The sequence below is a fragment of the Stomoxys calcitrans genome, chromosome 5, assembly GCF_963082655.1.
Source record: "Stomoxys calcitrans chromosome 5, idStoCalc2.1, whole genome shotgun sequence".
NCBI classification, from domain to species: domain Eukaryota; kingdom Metazoa; phylum Arthropoda; class Insecta; order Diptera; family Muscidae; genus Stomoxys; species Stomoxys calcitrans.
In genome coordinates, this window is record NC_081556.1 from 135,235,766 (window position 1) to 135,254,690 (window position 18,925).

Below are 18,925 nucleotides of genomic sequence, written 5' to 3' on the forward strand. Positions count from 1 at the left end.
AGCTGTCATAGCTCCCATATAAACCTATCTCCCTTAATTCTTAATTCTTAAGCCCCTTGAAGACGCAATAGTTATCCGATTTGGATGAAAATTTACATGTAGTGCAATGTATGACGTCCAACTACTGCACCAGGTATGATTAAAATTGCTCCATAACCCGTTATATCTCCCATGTAAACCAATCTGATTTGATTTATTCGGCCTCTAGAGGGCGCACCTCTTATCCGATTTGGCTGAAGGCTTGCACGTGGAGTTTTGTAATGACTTCCAACAGCTGAATCAGGTATGGTCTAAATCGGAGCATAAGCTGATATAGCTCCCATATAAACCTTTCTCCCGATTTCACCTTTTGAGCCTTTAGAGGGCGCCATTCTTATTAGTATTGGCTTAAATTTTGCACTTGGCGTTTGGTTATGTCTTCCAACAACAGATTCAGGCATGGTCTAAATCGGCCCGGCTTTCGATTTAACCTTTTGAACCTCTAGAGGGCGCTATTCATATTCGATTCGGCTGAAATTTTGACAAGAGGGCGCAGTTCTTAGTCGCCTTGGTTGAAATTTAGACGTGGCTGTTTGTTACGACTTTCGACAACAGTGCCAGGTATTGTCTAAGTCGGCCCATAAGCTGATATAGCTGCCATATAAACCTTTCCACCGATTTGACCTCTTGAGCCTCTAGAGGGCGCAATTCTTATTAGGTTTGGCTTAAATTTTGCACTTTGCGTTTTGTTATGACTTCCAACAATAGATTCAGGTATGGTCTAAATCGGCCCATAACCTATCTTTCGATTTAGCCTTTAGAGCCTCTAGAGGGCGCTATTCATATCCGATTCGGTTGAAATTTTGACGAGAGGGCGCAGTTCTTAATAGTCATGGTTGAAATTTAGACGTGGCTGTTTGTTACGACTCCGGACAACAATGCCAGGTATTGTCTAAATCGGCCCATAAGCTGATATAGCTGCCATATAAACCTTTCCACCGATTTGACCTCTTGAGCCTCTAGAGGGCGCAATTCGTATACGATTTGGCTGACACTTTGGCTAAAGGGAGCAGTTCTGATCCGCCTTGGTGGAAATTCGAACGTGGCATTTTTTTACGACATCCAATAACAGTGGCAAGTATGGTCAATATCAGAACATAAGCTGATATAGCTTCCATATAAACCTAACTCCCGAAGAAAAAGTCAAGTTCATGAAAGGTATTGAAGAATAACCCCAACCTTGCACTTCGACAGGCTAGTGAACAGGCAGATGGACGGACGGTTGGACAGACGGATGGATTTAATTATGGACGGATAGATGGAAAGACAGATCGAAGGACAAATTGACATACAGATGAATGGACGGACATACGTATCGACTGACAGACAGTTGGACAGGCGGATGCCAAGAATAATTGAAATTCCCAGTGGAGACCAAAAAATTGTATAATTTAAAAAAAAAAAAAACTTCAAGAAAAAAAAACAAAATTTCTGTCTGATTTTCCTTGCATTACAGTTTGCAAAGTATGCAAATAGTTTTGACAAAATTTTATTGAATTAAAATTTTACAAAATTTTCAACGATAATCAATTTTCGAAATTTTTTTTCCTTTCATTATTAATGCAAAAAAAAATAATACAAATCTTGGCAAAGCTATGAAAATCTAGCTTTTTTTTCTCTAGACTGTGGCAAACATAAAAAGATGGGTAGCCAAAGGTCTGCTTGGTTATTTTTTTTTTTTTTTTGTATTTATTCATTTATTTATTTTTTATTATTATTATTTATTTATTTTTTTATTATTTATTATTATTTATTTATTTTTTTTAGTTATTCATTTATTTATTTTTGTATTATTTTATTTATTTTTTATTTATTAACTTAAATCTGAACCGATATTTATCTATTTATTATTTAATTATTTTATTTGTTTTTTTTTTTTTTGTTTATTTATTTGTTTTTTTTTTTTTTTCTTCTAAATTAAATTAAAATGTTTGGCTAATTATTATAGCATACTTTTAGGTGAGGTTTGGTTGTTTTTTTTTATTACACAGTCCAGCCTCTTACCCTTCGAATTACATTGTCAACTTTACTAATTACACAAATCTGACACTTTTTCCTTCATCACCACATGAGAATGGAGTCTTTGTTTGTCTAATTAAATCTCTTAAATCTTGACTAATTTCCTGGGAAAAAGAAGAAACCACTTTAAAATTATTTAACCTGGATAAGAGTAACAAGCTACAATGGCTTTTAGACCAACACACACACACACACACTCGCACAAAAGAAAAAGCGCCAGTCACCATTCAATAATGCTTGACTTTGTCCCCAACGTCTCACCTGTTTTTGGTCTTTTCTCCTCTCTGCCACCTGAGTGAGCTACAAAAAAAGTCCATCTTTATTGGTGTGAGCCAGTCCAACGTTGTTTTATCTTAATTATCAGTCCTTTGTCAACCAAACACAATTTTCCAATTAGTTTAATTCTTTGGTTTTTCCTCTCCTTCAGTTTTTTGGAGGCAAAAAAAAAATCGCTCCTTTTGAGCGTTGTAGCTGGATGGATGCCGGCCTGCTGCCGCTCGACAATTTCATTTTGTCCCCTAGACTTTCTATTTCTTTACTTTAATTCCATTTCATCTTATCTTTGGCCATAAATCGTGGTGTGGTTTGTTTGGTTGGTGGTTAAAGAACACTAAGCCAGCTGGCAAGGCAAACAGTTAGCCAGCAGCACAGTCCGAAACAGCGCCACTCGCAGCTTCCAATTTGAAAACAATGAAAGAAAATCCAAATCGAAAAAAAATTTACATATTTCCAATGAATCGAATCCAATGAAGGCTTTGTTTTCATTAAAAACAAAAACATCGAACCTGGCCAGGAGGGGGGTAAGAAGAAGAAGAAAAAACCTCAGAGTAGACAATTGATGTGGCAGAGAAATGAAAATAAAATTTCAATTTCAGATAAAGACTCAATAGCAACAAATTCAATTCGAATTCCTTTTGGACGTTTCATATGCCTGAAATAACCAAGTTAAAGTTCTTAGACAAACGGCCCTCTATGGGTTTATGCCTAGCCAAATGCATAACTCTGATTGTCGCATGGAGCCTGGAGTTTAGTTAAATGGTTGCCTTTAAAGATTTTCGTTGTTTTTTCTTCTTCTTCGTTTTATACTATCATTGTCTATAATCGCGCCGCTACAACGTTCATTCAATATTTTATTGCCAAGTTTTTGTTTTGGAGTAATAAGCGTTCGCTTTCTGCTCTTCGACGTTTTTATGTGATTTTATGAATTTTCTATGATAATTTTATGGCCATTTAATGAATGTTAGAAAAATTTTCATCTATTTTTTTCTTTCGCTTTCTTCATAAAACAACAAAACAGGGGGATACACAAATTTCGAGGCAATGAGGCTTGGTGTTTTTTTTTATTATTTGAATATTAATGACATCTCAATAAAATTGTCATTTGAAATTAATAATAAAATTGTCATTTGAAATTAAATGTAATGAAAAGTCGAATTCAGGAAAGCCATTGATGAATATCACTGACCTTAGCCTTTGACAGGCGGCTCGATGGACATATGGGCGGATAGATGGACAGATAGACGGAAAGATGGACAGACAGATGGATAGAAGGAAGGACGGACAGATGATCAGACAGATGTAAGGAAAATCGATAGGCAGATGGACGGACTGACAGACAAATGGATAGACAGAAGGACGGATAGATGATCAGATAAATGTAACGCAAGATCGATGGACTGATGGACGGACAGACAGCAGATACACGGATGGACGGACGGACATACAGATGGATAGAAAAAAGGACAGCCAGATGGTCAGACAGAAGTAATCGATGGACAGATGGACGGACGGACAGACAGATGGATAGAAAGAAGGACGGAGAGATGATCAGACAGATCGATGGACAGGTGGACGAATAGACAGACAGCGGGACGGATGGACAGACAAATGTAAAGAAAACACTACGGACGGATGGACAGACAGATGGTTAGAAAGAAGGACGGAGAAATGTTCAGACAGATGTAATCGATGGACAGATGGACGGACGGACAGACAGATGGATAGAAAAAAGGACTGAGATGATCAGACAGATCGATGGACAGGTGGACGAATGGACAGACAGCGGGACGGATGGAGAGACAAATGTAAAGAAAAATCTATGGACGGATGGACAGACAGATGGTTAGAAAGAAGGACGGAGAAATGATCAGATAGATGTAATCGATGGACAGATGGACGGACGGACAGACAGATGTATAGAAAAAAGGAAGGAGAGATGATCAGACAGATCGATGGACAGGTGGACGTATGGACAGACAGCGGGACGGATGGAAAGACAGATGTAAAGAAAAATCTATGGACGGATAGACAGACAGATGGTTAGAAAGAAGGACGGAAATAGACAGAAAGCGGGACGGATGGACAGACAGATGTAAAGAAAAATCTATGGACGGATGGACAGACAGATGGTTAGAAAGAAGTACGGACAGACATATGGATAGAAAAAAGGACGGAGAGATGATCAGACAGATCGATGGATAGGTGGACAGACAGCGGGACGGATAGACAGACAGATGTAAAGAAAAATCTATGGACGGATAGACAGACAGATGGTTAGAAAGAAGGATTATCAGGCAGATGTAAAAAAAGATCAATGGACAGATGGACGGACAGACAGCAGATGGACGGCCAGATGGTCATACAGATCGATGGACAGGTGGACGGATGGACAGACAGATGGATAAAAAGAAGGACGGACAGACGATCAAACAGATGTAAGGAAAAATCGTTGAACAAATGGATGGACGGACAGACAGATTGATAGAAATAAGGACGGAGAGATGATCAGACAGATGTAAGGAAAGGTCGATGGATGTCGGACAGACAGCAAATGGGTGTACAGACAGATGGATAAGAAGCACGGACAGACGATCAGGCAGATGTAATCGATGGACAGATGGACGGATGGACAGACATATGAATAGAAAGAAGGACGGAGAGACGATCGGACAGATCATTGGACAGACAGATGAATTAAAAGAAGGACGGACAGATGATCAAACAGATGTAAGGACAGATGTACGGACAGATTGATAGACAGATGGACGGACAGACAGCAGATGCACGGACGAACGGACATACAGATGAATAGAAAATAAGGACGGCTAGATGGTCAAACAGATCGATGGACAGATGGACGGACGGACAACAGATGTCGGACAGACAGCAGATGACGGACCGACAGCAGATGAATGAATGGACAGACAGATGGATGAGCGGATGGACAGACAGATGGATAAAAAGAAGAACGGAAAGATGATCAAACAGATATAAGGAAAAACTCGAGGAACCGATGGACGGACGGACAGACAGATGGATAGAAAGAAGGACGGAGAGATGATCAGACGGATGGATGGAAAAATCGATAGACAGATGGACGGACAGACAGGTGGATAGAAAAAAAGACGGCCAGACGGTTAGGCAGATCGATGGACGGACGGACAGATAGATGGACGGATGGATAAAAAGAAGGATCGACAGATGATCAGACAGATGTAAGGAAAAACCGATGGACGGCCGAACGGACGGATAGAAATAAGGACGAAGAGATGATCGGACAGATCTAAGGAAAGATCGATGGACAGACGATACGGACAGACAGCAGATGCACGGACGGACAGCAGATGGGCGGTCGGACAGCCTAATGCATAGCAAAAAGGGCGGTCAGACAGATCGATAGATGGACGGACAGACAGATGGATGGACGGACAGCAGATGGACGGAGGGACAGCAGATGGACGGACGGAGAGCAGATGGATGGACGAACAGCAGATGAACGGACTGATGGTAAGACAGATGAATAGACAGATGAACTTGGCAGACGGATGGACGGACAGCAGATGGATGGACGGACAGCAGATGGATGGACGGACAGCAGATGGACGGACGGACAGACAAATGGATAAAAAGAAGGACCGACAGATGATCAGACAGATGTAAGGAAGAACCGATGGACGGACGAATGGATGGATAGAAGTAAGGACGGAGAGATGATCAGACAGATCTAAGGAAAGATCGATGGACCAATGGACGGACCGACAGCAGATGCACGGACGGACAGCAGATGGACGGTCGGACAGCCTAATGGATAGCAAAAAGGGCGGTCAGACAGATCGATAGACGGACGGACAGGCAGATGAATGGATGGACTGCAGATGGACGGACGGACAGCAGATAGATGGACGGACAGCAGATGGATGGACAGACAGCAGATGAATGGACGGACAGCAGATGGACAGACGGTCAGCAGATGAACGGATTGATGGTAAGACAGATGAATAGACAGACGGATGGACGGACAGCAGATGGACGGAAGGACAGCAGATGGCTGGACAGACAGCAGATGGATGGAAGGACAGCAGATGGACGGACGGACAGCAGTTGAACGGATTGATGGAAAGACAGACGGACGGACAGATACACCATCGGACGTACTTCTCACATATCAACGAGTGTAGTCCGATTCAAGTTTTAAGCTCAATGATATGGGGCCTCCTCTTTATAGCCGAGTCCGAATGGCATGCCGCAGTGCGACATCTCTTTCGAGATAAGTTTTACATGGCATAGTACCTCACAAATGTTGCCAGCATTAGGTGGGGAAAACCACCGTCGAAAATTTTTTCTGATTGTCTCGCCAAGATTCGAACCCAGGCGTTCAGCGTCATAGGCGGATATGGTAACCTCTGCGCTACGGTGGCCTCCACACCGGCGGACGTGCTTTTAAATATTATGACTCAAAAACGGCTGAACCGATTATTTTGAAATTGTTCACAGATTGTGTAGGTTGGTCGGGAAGGAAACATAGGCTATATAATTTTTTGTTTTCGGAAGGGGGGCGGACCCTCCCCTTTACCCCAAAAGTACTAACCAAAAATTAAAGTAGACCGATCAGGACAATATGGGACTCAAATGAAAGGTATTCAGGAGTAGAATACGAATTTGATATTAAAAATTGGGTCGAAGTAACCGGGGGGCCGCCCCAGCCCCCAAGACCCCCTAAAATAGGTTCGTTAAACCATTATGACAATATGGGACTCAAATGAAAGGTATACGGGAGTAGATTAAGAATATGGTCAGGAAGAGGGAATAGACTTTAAAATTTGTTGATATCGGAAGGGGACGGACCCTCCCCCGTTACACCACCCAATATCAAAAGTGAACCGATAAGGTCAACATGGGTATCAAATAAAAGGTATTGAAGAGTAGAATACGAATATGGGTATTAAAATTGGTACCCAGGAAGTCGCCTTTACTCCAAAACTCCTCCAGGCAGACAAATTGAACGTTTCTATCAATATGGGGCTCATATCAAAGATATTCGGGAGTAGATTACAAACCTGGCATACAAAATCAGATCGAAGTATCGGGGGTTACCCCATCCGCCCCAAACACGATCCAAATGGGCATATTAGCCAATCACGACTCTATATGGGACTCGGTTTGTTTGTGTGTTCGGTATGGATTTAAAAACAGCAGAACCGATTTTCTCTGAAATTAAAAATTGGCTTTATAATTTTTTGATATCGGAAGGGAGGCGCACCCTCCCCGTACCTTAAAAATAACACCCAAAATCAAAAGTGGACGGATCGAAATAATGTGGGTATCAAATTAAAGGTATTGGAGAGTACAACACGAATATTGTATTAAAATTTGAGTCTAAGTGCCCAGCGGGCCGCCCCAACCCCAAATCTCCCCTAGACAGACATATTGGACGTTCATGTCAATATGGGACTCAAATGAAAGGTTTTAGAGAGTAGATTATGTAGTATGCTTATATAAGGAAATTCGTTCAATTGTTTTTCTGTCTTTCTGGCCATGTGTTTCTTCATTCCCATATCATAACTTGGTACAACACTTCGTCAATACTTTTAAGGTAAGCCCCTTCTAAGATTACAACAGCATTTCCTTAATGATCAATCATTTTGGGAAAATTTTTGTATTTCAGGCTTTGTGCGGAACATCCGGTGTTGATGTTGAGGAGGCTATGCCTTCTACTGCTGCTGCTAGCTACCCCGTTGACTCTGGCAGAGCACACACATAATATGGTGATATTTTCACTTCATAAATATCTCAGTATCCAGGCAAACTATCCATCTTACCACCTAACAACTTCTCGACACATGGGCGTAGTACTAATGTGCCAACAGAGAAGACAAGTAAAACAAAAAACAACAACACAACATCGACAACACCAACAACCTCCAACTGTAAAGTTGCCACAATAGCCAATAAATCCATACGATTTGTTTATTTGACTCAAACTCAAAATGGCCAAAAACAAATGGGAGGAATAAAACTGTTGTGGGGACCAAAACAAAAAAAAAACCCAAAACTTCTCTTCCTGCATGTGGTTGGTTAGGATAGGAGAGTATTTACCAACCGCAGACATAAATCCCATTAGATTTTCCACAATGCCAAGGGAAGTGCATTCACCACTATGCTGTGCCTTAAACAATTGGCCCAATAGCTCATGTTGTGCCTGGGGAGAGTGGAAGGCACCTCATGTGGCTACAAATTTAAATTGGACCATCCACAATTAATCATAAGCAGGCCTACTCGATCTCTCTTCCAAAAAGAAAAAGAAAAAATCCAATGCTATTCATCGATTGACTTGAAATGGACTTTTAATCACTCTACATGAGGTAAACCAAGACAACAGCAATGAAGCAGACATAACTTGACTGAGAGATGCCACAATGATTTGAAAACCTAACTTTGAATTTAACCTCAAACGATAATATGAAAAAAAAGTTAATGACTTTTGTGGCAAAAATTGCTATTAGCCAGGAAGGACATTGACACAATGGTACTTGTCGAGCCAAACTTTGGCAAAAAAAATTAAAAAAAAAAATTATGAAAATCAGTTTACGACGAAATTTTCTAAGACCATTGTAAACACCAAAATTCGAAGAGACTTTCTTCATAAGAAATAAAACTTTGACCAATTCATACAAAAAATGAATTTATGTTGGTTTGTTTGTTTTTCTATATTTCGTAAAGACACAAAAACGGATGAGCCTAAAATTTTTTACGTTTCCTTATTTTTTGATACTTGAAGGGGAAGCGGACCTTCCCCCTAACCCTAATTCAAAAAAAGCCAGACCTCGCAGATATGTGGACCGATAGGCGAATTTTGCTTGCACATTTAAAATAACCTAAAAACAAAAATTTGGTATCTAAATTTGGGGTGGGTACCTAGAGGAGGGGGGGCCTCCCCCCCAAAAATCCGCCAAATGGATATATAGTGCGATCAATACAATATGGGATTCAAATCAGAGGCAATTAAGAGTAGACAACGAATGTGATATCCAATAGTGGGGCCAAGTTTTAGGGGAGCCACCCCACCCGAAAAATTACCCCAAATCGGACATATTTACCGACCACAGGAATATGGGGCTCAACTGAAAGCTATTTGTGACTAGAACACGAAATTAATACTCACAATGGGGACCAAAGCTCTGGGGGTCCAACCAACCTAAACACACGCCCTTAACAGCACTTATTTACTGTCATGCCCTTAACAGCACTTATTTCTTTTCTTCATAAGAAATAAAACTTCGACCAATTCATATCAAAAACGAATTTATGTTGGTTTGTTTGTTTGTTTGTCTATATTCCGTATAGACAAAAAACAGCTGAGCCGATTTTTTTTTAATTTTTTAGGTTACTTCATTTTTTGATATTTGAAGGGGAAGCGGACCTTCCCCCTAACCCTAATTTTGAAAGAGCCAGATTTCAGAGATGTGTGAACCGATAAGCGAATTTTGTATGCACTTTTAAAATAACCTAAAAACAAAATTTTTTTATCCAAATTCGGGGTGGGTACCTAGAGGGGAGGGGGCCTCCCCCCCAAAAATCCGCAAAATGGATATATAGTCCGATCAATACAATATGGGATTCAAATCAAAGGCAATTAAGAGTAGACAACGAATGTGATATCCAATTGTGGGGCCAAGTTTTAAGGGAGCCACCCCACCCGAAAAATTACCCCAAATCGGACATATTTACCGACCACAGGAATATGGGGCTCAACTGAAAGCTATTTGGGACTAGAACACGAAATTAATACTCACATTCGGGACTATGGGGCTCAACTGAAAGCTATTTGGGACTAGAACACGAAATTAATACTCACATTCGGGACCAAATCTCTGGTCCCGGTTTGGTTTCAATAAATTTGAGAGGGAAGCTCTTGACCTTCAGGGTCTAGTATCTGGGTGGCCAAACTATCCCAAAAATATTCCCGAACCGGACATAAATCTACACTGACCCTGACAATATAGCCCTCCAGGGAAGGGTATTCGGCAGTAGAGCAGGAATTTGATATTCACATTTGAGGCGATATGACTGAGAGGCCGTCCCACCCTCAAAACTGTCCCAAACAGGACTGGGGTTCGCCCCAGCTATAAAATACTCATCTAAACAGGACTTATTTAAGGACTATGGCAATTTAGGGCTCAAACAAAAACTTTTAGGGAATGCAACAAGGCGCAGCGGAGCGGGCCCGATTCAAAACAGCCCCAAACAGGACTGGGGTTCGCCTCAGCTATAAAATACTCATCTAAACAGGACTTATTTAAGGACTATGGCAATTTAGGGCTCAAAACAAAAACTTTTAGGGAATGCAACAAGGAGCAGGGGAGCGGGTCCGATACAATTAGTCTTATATAAAAAAAATCAATTTATGTCTGTTTGTCGGTTTATTTCTTAGTGTGTTCGTTATCGACTCAAAAATCGATTTTCTTCAAATTTTTACCGATGATGCATAATGATGGTTAAAATAGGGTACTAAATTTTTTGATATCTTAAAGGGGGGGGGCGGACCCTCCCCCTTACCCTAATTTTCAAAAACGCCAGATCTCGAAAATGGGTGGTGTGATTTAAGCGAAATTTTTAGTGCTCTCTTATAGTAACCTCAAAACAAAAATTTGGTTTACAAATTTCGGATGGGATACCTAGGGGGGCGCCCTACCCCCAAAACCTACCAAATATATTTGTAGACCAATCATGACAATATGGGACTCAAATGAAAGGTATTTAAGATTAGAAAAGGTATCTGATATAAAAATGTCGGAGCAAGTGCTAGGGGACCCCCCCCCACTACCAAAACACCCCTAAATCGCACATATTTTCATACCATGGTAATATGGGACTCAAATGAAAGGTATTTGCGAGTAGAATACGAATATGATATCTAAATGTGGGACCAAGTTTGTGGGGGTCCTCCCCTTCCCAAAAAAAGCACTCCCCAAACAGGACTTATTTCCTGACAGTGGCGATATAGGGCTTAAAAAGAGGTATTTGAGTGTAGAATACGAATCAGATAGCCATATGTCGGACGTAGCGTTTGGGGGGTCACCCCTCCTCAAAAACGCCCCCAAAAGAGCACAAATTTACGACCATAGCAATATGGGGCCTAAATGTAAGGTCTTTAGGAGGTCAAATCGGACGTATTTGCTGACCATTATAAAATGGGATTCAAATAAAAAGTATTTTAGAGTAGAACACAAATCTGATATATATTTTCGGGGCCAAGTCACTGAGTAGCCGCCCCATCCCCAAAACACGCACCAAACCAGTCATGTTTGCCGCCTATGGAAATATGGGGCTTAAATGCAAGGTATTTAGAATTAAGCATGAATCTGATATCAACATTCGGGAGCGAATGTCTAGGGAGCATCCCACCCCCTAAACAACCCCCAAATAGGACGTATTTGCTCACCATGACAATTTTTTAGAACCCATACCCCAAACCGGACATATTTGCTGACATTTGCTAAAAAATCTTAAATTCGACGAGATTTTCAATAAAAATTAAACTGGTGACTTTTTGGCCAAAGTCAAATTTCGACCAGATTTCCTATGAATATCAAATTTCGATGAGACTTTCTATCAAAATGAAATTACGATGTGTTATTCAACGGAAATCAAATTTTTTCTATAATTTCGAATAACAGTGCCGAAATCAAATTTCGAGATTTTCTAGAAAATCAAATATCAACAAAATATTCCATGAAATTCGAAAATTGGACGAGATTTTTAGAAAATCAAATTTCGACGAGATTTTTTTAGAAAATCAAATTTCGACGAGTTTTTTTTTTTTTTAAATCAAATTTCGACGCGATTTGTTTCTTTTTGAAAATTAAATTAAAAAAATTCGAAAAGATTGAATGTGAATGTGACATTTGCATAAGATGAAAATAAAATTTCGACGAGATGTTCTATGAAAATAAAATATCGATGAGGTTTCTATGAAAATCAAATTTCGGCGAGATTTTCTATGAAAATCAAATTTTGACGAGATTTTCTAGAAAATCATATTTCAACGAAATTCTCTATGAAAATCAAAATTTGACAAGATTTTCAATGAAAGTTCATATTCGACAAAATTTCCTTTAAAAATCTAATTTCAAAGTCATTTTCTTTTTCAAATTAAACTTTGATGTGATTTTCTATAAAATTCCTTTTTTTAGAGACTTTCTACCACAATCAAATGTCCACCAGATCTTCTATGAAAATCAAACGTGGAGTTTTTCTATAAAATAAAAATTTCGACGCGATTTTCTGAATATCAAATTTCGACGAGATATTCTGTGAAAATCAAATTTCGACAAGATTTTCCATGAAAATCAAGTTTCGAATAGATTTTCTATGAAAATTAAGTTTCTAAAAGATTTTACATAAAAATCAAGTTTTGATGAGTTTTTCTAGAATATTATATTTCGACGGGTTCCCTATGAAAGTCAAATTTCGACAAGATTTTCCACGAAAATTCACTTTCGACGAGATTTTCTCCGATACTCAAACTTCGACAAAATTTTTATTTAAAAATTAAACTTTGACACGTTTTTCTATGAAAATCAAATTTGTACAAGATTTTCTACGACAGTCAAACGTCCACGTTCTGTAAAAATCAAAAGTCGAGTTTTTCTATAAAATAAAAATTTCGACGCGATTTTCTAAATATCAAATTTCGACGAGATATTCGGTCTAAATCAAATTTCGACGAATTTTCAAATTTTGACAAGATTTGCTAGAAAATCAAAATTTTTTAAAAAAATTCAAATATCGACGAGATTCGCTATGGAAAACAAATCTGGACAAGATTTTCTATGAAAATCAAGTTTCGAAAAGATTTTCTTGAAAAACAAATTTCAACGAAGGTTTTGAAGAAAATCGTATTTTGACGAGATACTCTATGAAAATCAAATTTCGACAAGACTTTCTATAAAAATTCAATTTCGACGAGATTTTCTATGAAAACCAAACACTGAAAAGATTTGCTAGAAAATCAAATGCAAATTTCGACGAGATTTCTATGAAAATGAAATTTGGACAGATTTTCTTTAAGAATTCAATTTCGACAGGATTTTGCATGAAAATCCAATTTCGACCAGATTTTCTTTGACGTAATTTTTTATGAAATTCAATTTTTAAAAAGACTTTCTAAGAAAATCAAAAGTCCACCATATTTTCTATTTTAATATTTTTTTATTTTAATTAAAATTTCGACGTAATTTTCTGAGTATCAAAATTTGACGAGTAATTCTGTGAAAAATACAATTTCGAGGAGATATTCTGTGAAAATGAAATTTTGACAAGATTTGTTAGATAATCAATATTTCAGCGAGATTTTATATAAAAATTAAATTTCGACGAGATTCGCTATGGAAAAAAAAACACGACAAGATTTTCTATGACAATCGAGATTCGAAAAGATTTTCTAAAAAAAACAAATTTCGACGTGGTTTTCTAGAGATTCGAAAAGAATTTCTAAAAACAAACAAATTTCGATAAGGTTTTCTAGAAAATCATATTTCGACGAGATACTCTATGAAAATCAAATTTCGACAAGATTTTGTATGAAAATTCAATTTCGACAAGATTTTGTAGGAAAATTCAATTTCCACGAGATTTTCTATGAAAATCAAATTTTGCAAAGATTTGCTAGAAGATCAAAAATTTCGGCTATGTTTTCTATAAAAATCAAATTTCGACGAGATTCGCAAAGTAAAACAAATATTGACAATATTTCTATGAAAATCAAATTTCGACAAGATTTTCTATGAAAGTTCAATTTCAATGAAATTTTCTTTAAAAAATTAAACTTTTACGTGATTTTGAGAGAAATCGAGAAATCGTTTTATACGGGGGCTATACAAGGTTATCCACCGATTTCGTCGAAACAGAAGACTGCATGAAGATTTCAGCCTTAGCTATAGCTATAGCTAAAGCTGGTTATAGACCGATTTAGATAACTACTCAATACTAAATTTTCCCAATTGCCTGGGCGTTAATGGGTTACGGAAAATCAGTTTTCAACGAAATTTTAAAATTCTGACCAAAATTTCTATACAATTCGTTTTTTTTTTTTCAATGTATTATGAACATAAAAGTGTGACCATATTAGACACAATAAAAAAAACCAATCCATGATGTTAACCTTCAGTCCTGTGATGTGCTAAAATATAAAACTCCTCCAAACCATTTTACTTTCCAATCATTTTACACAACAAAATTTCTCTTATAGTTTTGTTTTTTTTTTTTTTTATTTTCCAACTATTGGCAACAGTTAGAAACAAAAGTGCCCTGCTGAGCCCTGAAACAGCTGGAGCTGGGTTACTCTTTTTCTGGTGCTCAATTTTTCGATTCAATATCGACATAGACCATACAAAACAATTAATTGGGAATAGCAAACAACATTCCACATACATAGAGAATACAAGCATGTCTGACTTTAGCTTTAACAAGTTCATAGATACAATTTTTGATTCAACCATGGATAGGGGGGGAAAATCAATCGATTTGTGATGTTTATAGTTTTGTTTCGAAATGAAAAGGGAAATTGACAAGTTCATTTAAGGGCCTTTCAAACATAAATAAAAAAACAAAAAAAAAACGTTTTTATAGCTAAGGATTCAAAAAGAGGGAAAAACTGAAATTCAGCCTGGCTGAATAAGGTTTTCCTATAGAGGAAAACTGAAATTCAGCTGAATAAGGTTTTCCTATAGAGGAAAACTGAAATTCAGCCTGGCTGAATAAGGTTTTCCTATAGAGGAAAACTGAAATTCAGTCTGGCTGAATAAGGTTTTCCTATAGAGGAAAACTGAAATTCAGCCTGGCTGAATAAGGTTTTCCTATAGAGGAAAACTGAAATTCAGCCTGGCTGAATAAGGTTTTCCTATAGAGGAAAACTGAAATTCAGCCTGGCTGAAAAAGGTTTTCCTATAGAGGAAAACTGAAATTCAGCCTGGCTGAATAAGGTTTTCCTATAGAGGAAAACTGAAATTCAGCCTGGCTGAATAAGGTTTTCCTATAGAGGAAAACTGAAATTCAGCCTGGCTGAATAAGGTTTTCCTATAGAGGAAAACTGAAATTCAGCCTGGCTGAATAAGGTTTTCCTATAGAGGAAAACTGAAATTCAGCCTGGCTGAATAAGGTTTTCCTATAGAGGAAAACTGAAATTCAGCCTGGCTGAATAAGGTTTTCCTATAGAGGAAAACTGAAATTCAGCCTGGCTGAATAAGGTTTTCCTATAGAGGAAAACTTAAATTCAGCCTGGCTGAATAAGGTTTTCCTATAGAGGAAAACTTAAATTCAGCCTGGCTGAATAAGGTTTTCCTATAGAGGAAAACTTAAATTCAGCCTGGCTGAATAAGGTTTTCTATAGGCAAACTTAAATTCAGCCTGGCTGAATAAGGTTTTCTATAGGAAAACTTAAATTCAGCCTGGCTGAATAAGGTTTTCCTATAGAGGAAAACTTAAATTCAGCCTGGCTGAATAAGGTTTTCTATAGGAAAACTTAAATTCAGCCTGGCTGAATAAGGTTTTCTATAGGAAAACTTAAATTCAGCCTGGCTGAATAAGGTTTTCTATAGGAAAACTTAAATTCAGCCTGGCTGAATAAGATTTTCTATAGGAAAACTTAAATTCAGCCTGGCTGAAATTCAGCCTGGCTGAATAAGGTTTTCCTATAGAGGAAAACTGAAATTCAGCCTGGCTGAATAAGGTTTTCCTATAGAGGAAAACTGAAATTCAGCCTGGCTGAATAAGGTTTTCCTATAGAGGAAAACTGAAATTCAGCCTGGCTGAATAAGGTTTTCCTATAGAGGAAAACTGAAATTCAGCCTGGCTGAATAAGGTTTTCCTATAGGAAAACTGAAATTCAGCCCCTGGCTGAATAAGGTTTTCAGCCCCTGGCTGAATAAGGTTTTCCTATAGGAAAATTGAAATTCAGCCCCTGGCTGAATAAGGTTTTCCTATAGGAAAACTGATATCAGCCCCTGGCTGAATAAGGTTTTCCTATAGGAAAACTGAAATTCAGCCCCTGGCTGAATAAGGTTTTCCTGTAGGAAAACTGAAATTCAGCCTGGCTGAATAAGGTTGAAAAACTTTTTTTTAGTAAAACTTCCTAAGCTTCTCTTAAATTGCTGCAATGTAAAACCTTTTAAAGATTTTCCTTGCCGTTGCTAAAAAAAACTTCATTCCCTTGTCTATATGACATTTCTATTACATCGTTGTTTGGTATTTTTTTGGAGCACCAGAGAAAAAGTCAAAAATAATTATCTTACATTTAATGTGACAGTTTGGCAAAGAAATTCTTTAAACAAACACCAAAAAAAAAAGAAGAAAAAATAGAATCATGCTTTGTGGATATTTGTAATGTTTTGGGGGTATGTTTTCATTTATTTTTTGGGTAGCTATACTTACATCCATGTTGGTACACCCTGCAGTCCATGAACTGTGCTCACATTTGCCGCAATACCGGCCACGATTATAAATGTTGTCGTAATCCACAATGAAAAATGTTTCCTTTTAAGAAATTCCATTTTTTAAACTTTGCTATTCCGCCAATTGTAGACTGAAAATATTCGCAGCAACTCTATGGAGTGATGGCGTAATGGAGGGATATGCCGTTGCCGTAGAAATGAATTCGGCTGACAGTAAATGGGAGAATGAGTCGCCTTAGGCAATGGCGACAGTTACGCGAAACTTGGGGGGAGGGGAATACAGGAAAAAGGGAGCCAAAAGTGAATGTGATTGCAGTGGCGATGCTTCTTAAGTAATTTTTAAGTATGGCAATTCTTTTAACCCAACACTCTGCCAAAGAATTGGAGACAAAGACTTTCGGGAGTATTTGTGTGGATGTTGGTCAGGTTGTTTTTGCTTTGCCAAAAAAAAAAAATGGAAATTTTGCAATGTGTTCTTTTGTTATACTCCCTTGGCTGTTATTGCAGAATTTGGCGTGTAAGACGGATATCCGCTTTGACCACAATCACATATTATTATTTCCGTTTCCTTGCCTAGCGCTTCGATGTGAGTGCAATGGGGCCACACAATGGCAAGCCGTTGGAGAGGGCTCATAAAAAAGTGTGGCTGTTTCGTTTGTCGTTAGTTTTATTTAGTTCTGGAGATCATAAAATGTTATTAATCACTTTTCTACGCTTTATTACGATTACGTCGTCGTCCTCATATCCCTAGCGGAGGAGACCACCGTGTAGAGAGTGATAAGGAAAGCCTTCTTCGTCTTTTGGCGGAGTAAATAAAAAATGATTGGTTATTATTTACTAGAGAGTCGTTGTCATCATTTGAAATAATTTTTCATTTTCCCTATATTCTGGTGCTTTTTGGAGTTCCTGCCAATGCTACGCCACCGACTGTTTGTTTTTCACGTTCTTTGTTTGCTGAGAGCGTTCGTTTATTGTACAATGGACATTTTTCCGTTTCCTGTTTTGTTTACTAATGAGATTCCGGCACTCTTGGTTGGATGGTTGTGGGTTATGAATGTCAGTCGGGGTTTCATGTGACTCTCTGCTTGTTAAGCCCTTATGACACTCTTGCATGGAGCCAAGGGATCGTCGGCATTGTGGTTTCGTATGATTAAGAAATCATCTGCAAAGAACAAGAAAAAAAAACAACGTTGTATAATTAATAACAGCAATAAAACTAAAATATTACAGCAATAGACATAGCGACATAACAATAGCGATAATGATAAAAAGCTGAATAATTTTAAATTGGTTTGGGGCCATTTCAGGAAATGTGAGACCTCAATTTGAGAAAATATTGCCATTGATGATGGGAAATTTATATTTTATGGTAAACAATTAATTTAGCTTGGCCGAATAAGATTCTCTTATAAGACAAACAAAAAATCAGCTTTGCTGAATAAGGTTTTCCTTAGGGGGAAAACTGAAATTCAGCCTGACTGAATAAGGTTTCCCCCTAAAGGGGAAAACTGAAATTCAGCCTGGCTGAATAAGGTTTCCCCCTAAAGGGGAAAACTGAAATTCAGCCTGGCTGAATAAGGTTTCCCCCTAAAGGGGAAAACTGAAATTCAGCCTGGCTGAATAAGGTTTCCCCCTAAAGGGGAAAACTGAAATTCAGCCTGGCTGAATAAGGTTTCCCCCTAAAGGGGAAAACTGAAATTCAGCCTGGCTGAATAAGGTTTGGTCCCCTTAAGGGGAAAACTGACATTCTGCCTGGCTGAATAAGGTTTGGTCCTCTTAAGGGGAAAACTGACATTCAGCCTGGCTGAATAAGGTTTGGTACCCTTAAGGGGAAAACTGAAATTCAGCCTGGCTGAATAAGGTTTGGTCCCCTTAAGGGGAAAACTGAAATTCAGCCTGGCTGAATAAGATTTGGTCCCCATAAGGGGAAAACTGAAATTCAGCCTGGCTGAATAAGGTTTGGCCCCTTAAGGGGAAAACTGAAATTCATCGTGGCTGAATAAGGTTTGGTCCACTTAAGGGGAAAACTGAAATTCAGCCTGGCTGAATAAGGTTTGGTCCCCATAAGGGGAAAACTGGAATTCAGCCTGGATGAATAAGGTTTGGTCCACTTAAGGGGAAAACTGAAATTCAGCCTG

The 18,925-nt window shown here is 38.3% G+C and overlaps 1 protein-coding gene across 1 annotated transcript in view; it reads right to left on the bottom strand.

Annotated features, from left to right (window-relative positions):
• Positions 1-17,051, bottom strand: part of LOC106091921 (protein Wnt-5) — a 515,558-nt gene extending 498,507 nt beyond the window's left edge. The window contains exon 1 of the mRNA XM_059370462.1: positions 16,768-17,051. Within this exon, the coding sequence (XP_059226445.1) occupies positions 16,768-16,886 (119 nt within the window). The 5' untranslated portion in view covers positions 16,887-17,051. The remainder of the gene's footprint in view (positions 1-16,767) is intronic.
• Positions 17,052-18,925: the final 1,874 nt, after the last annotated feature.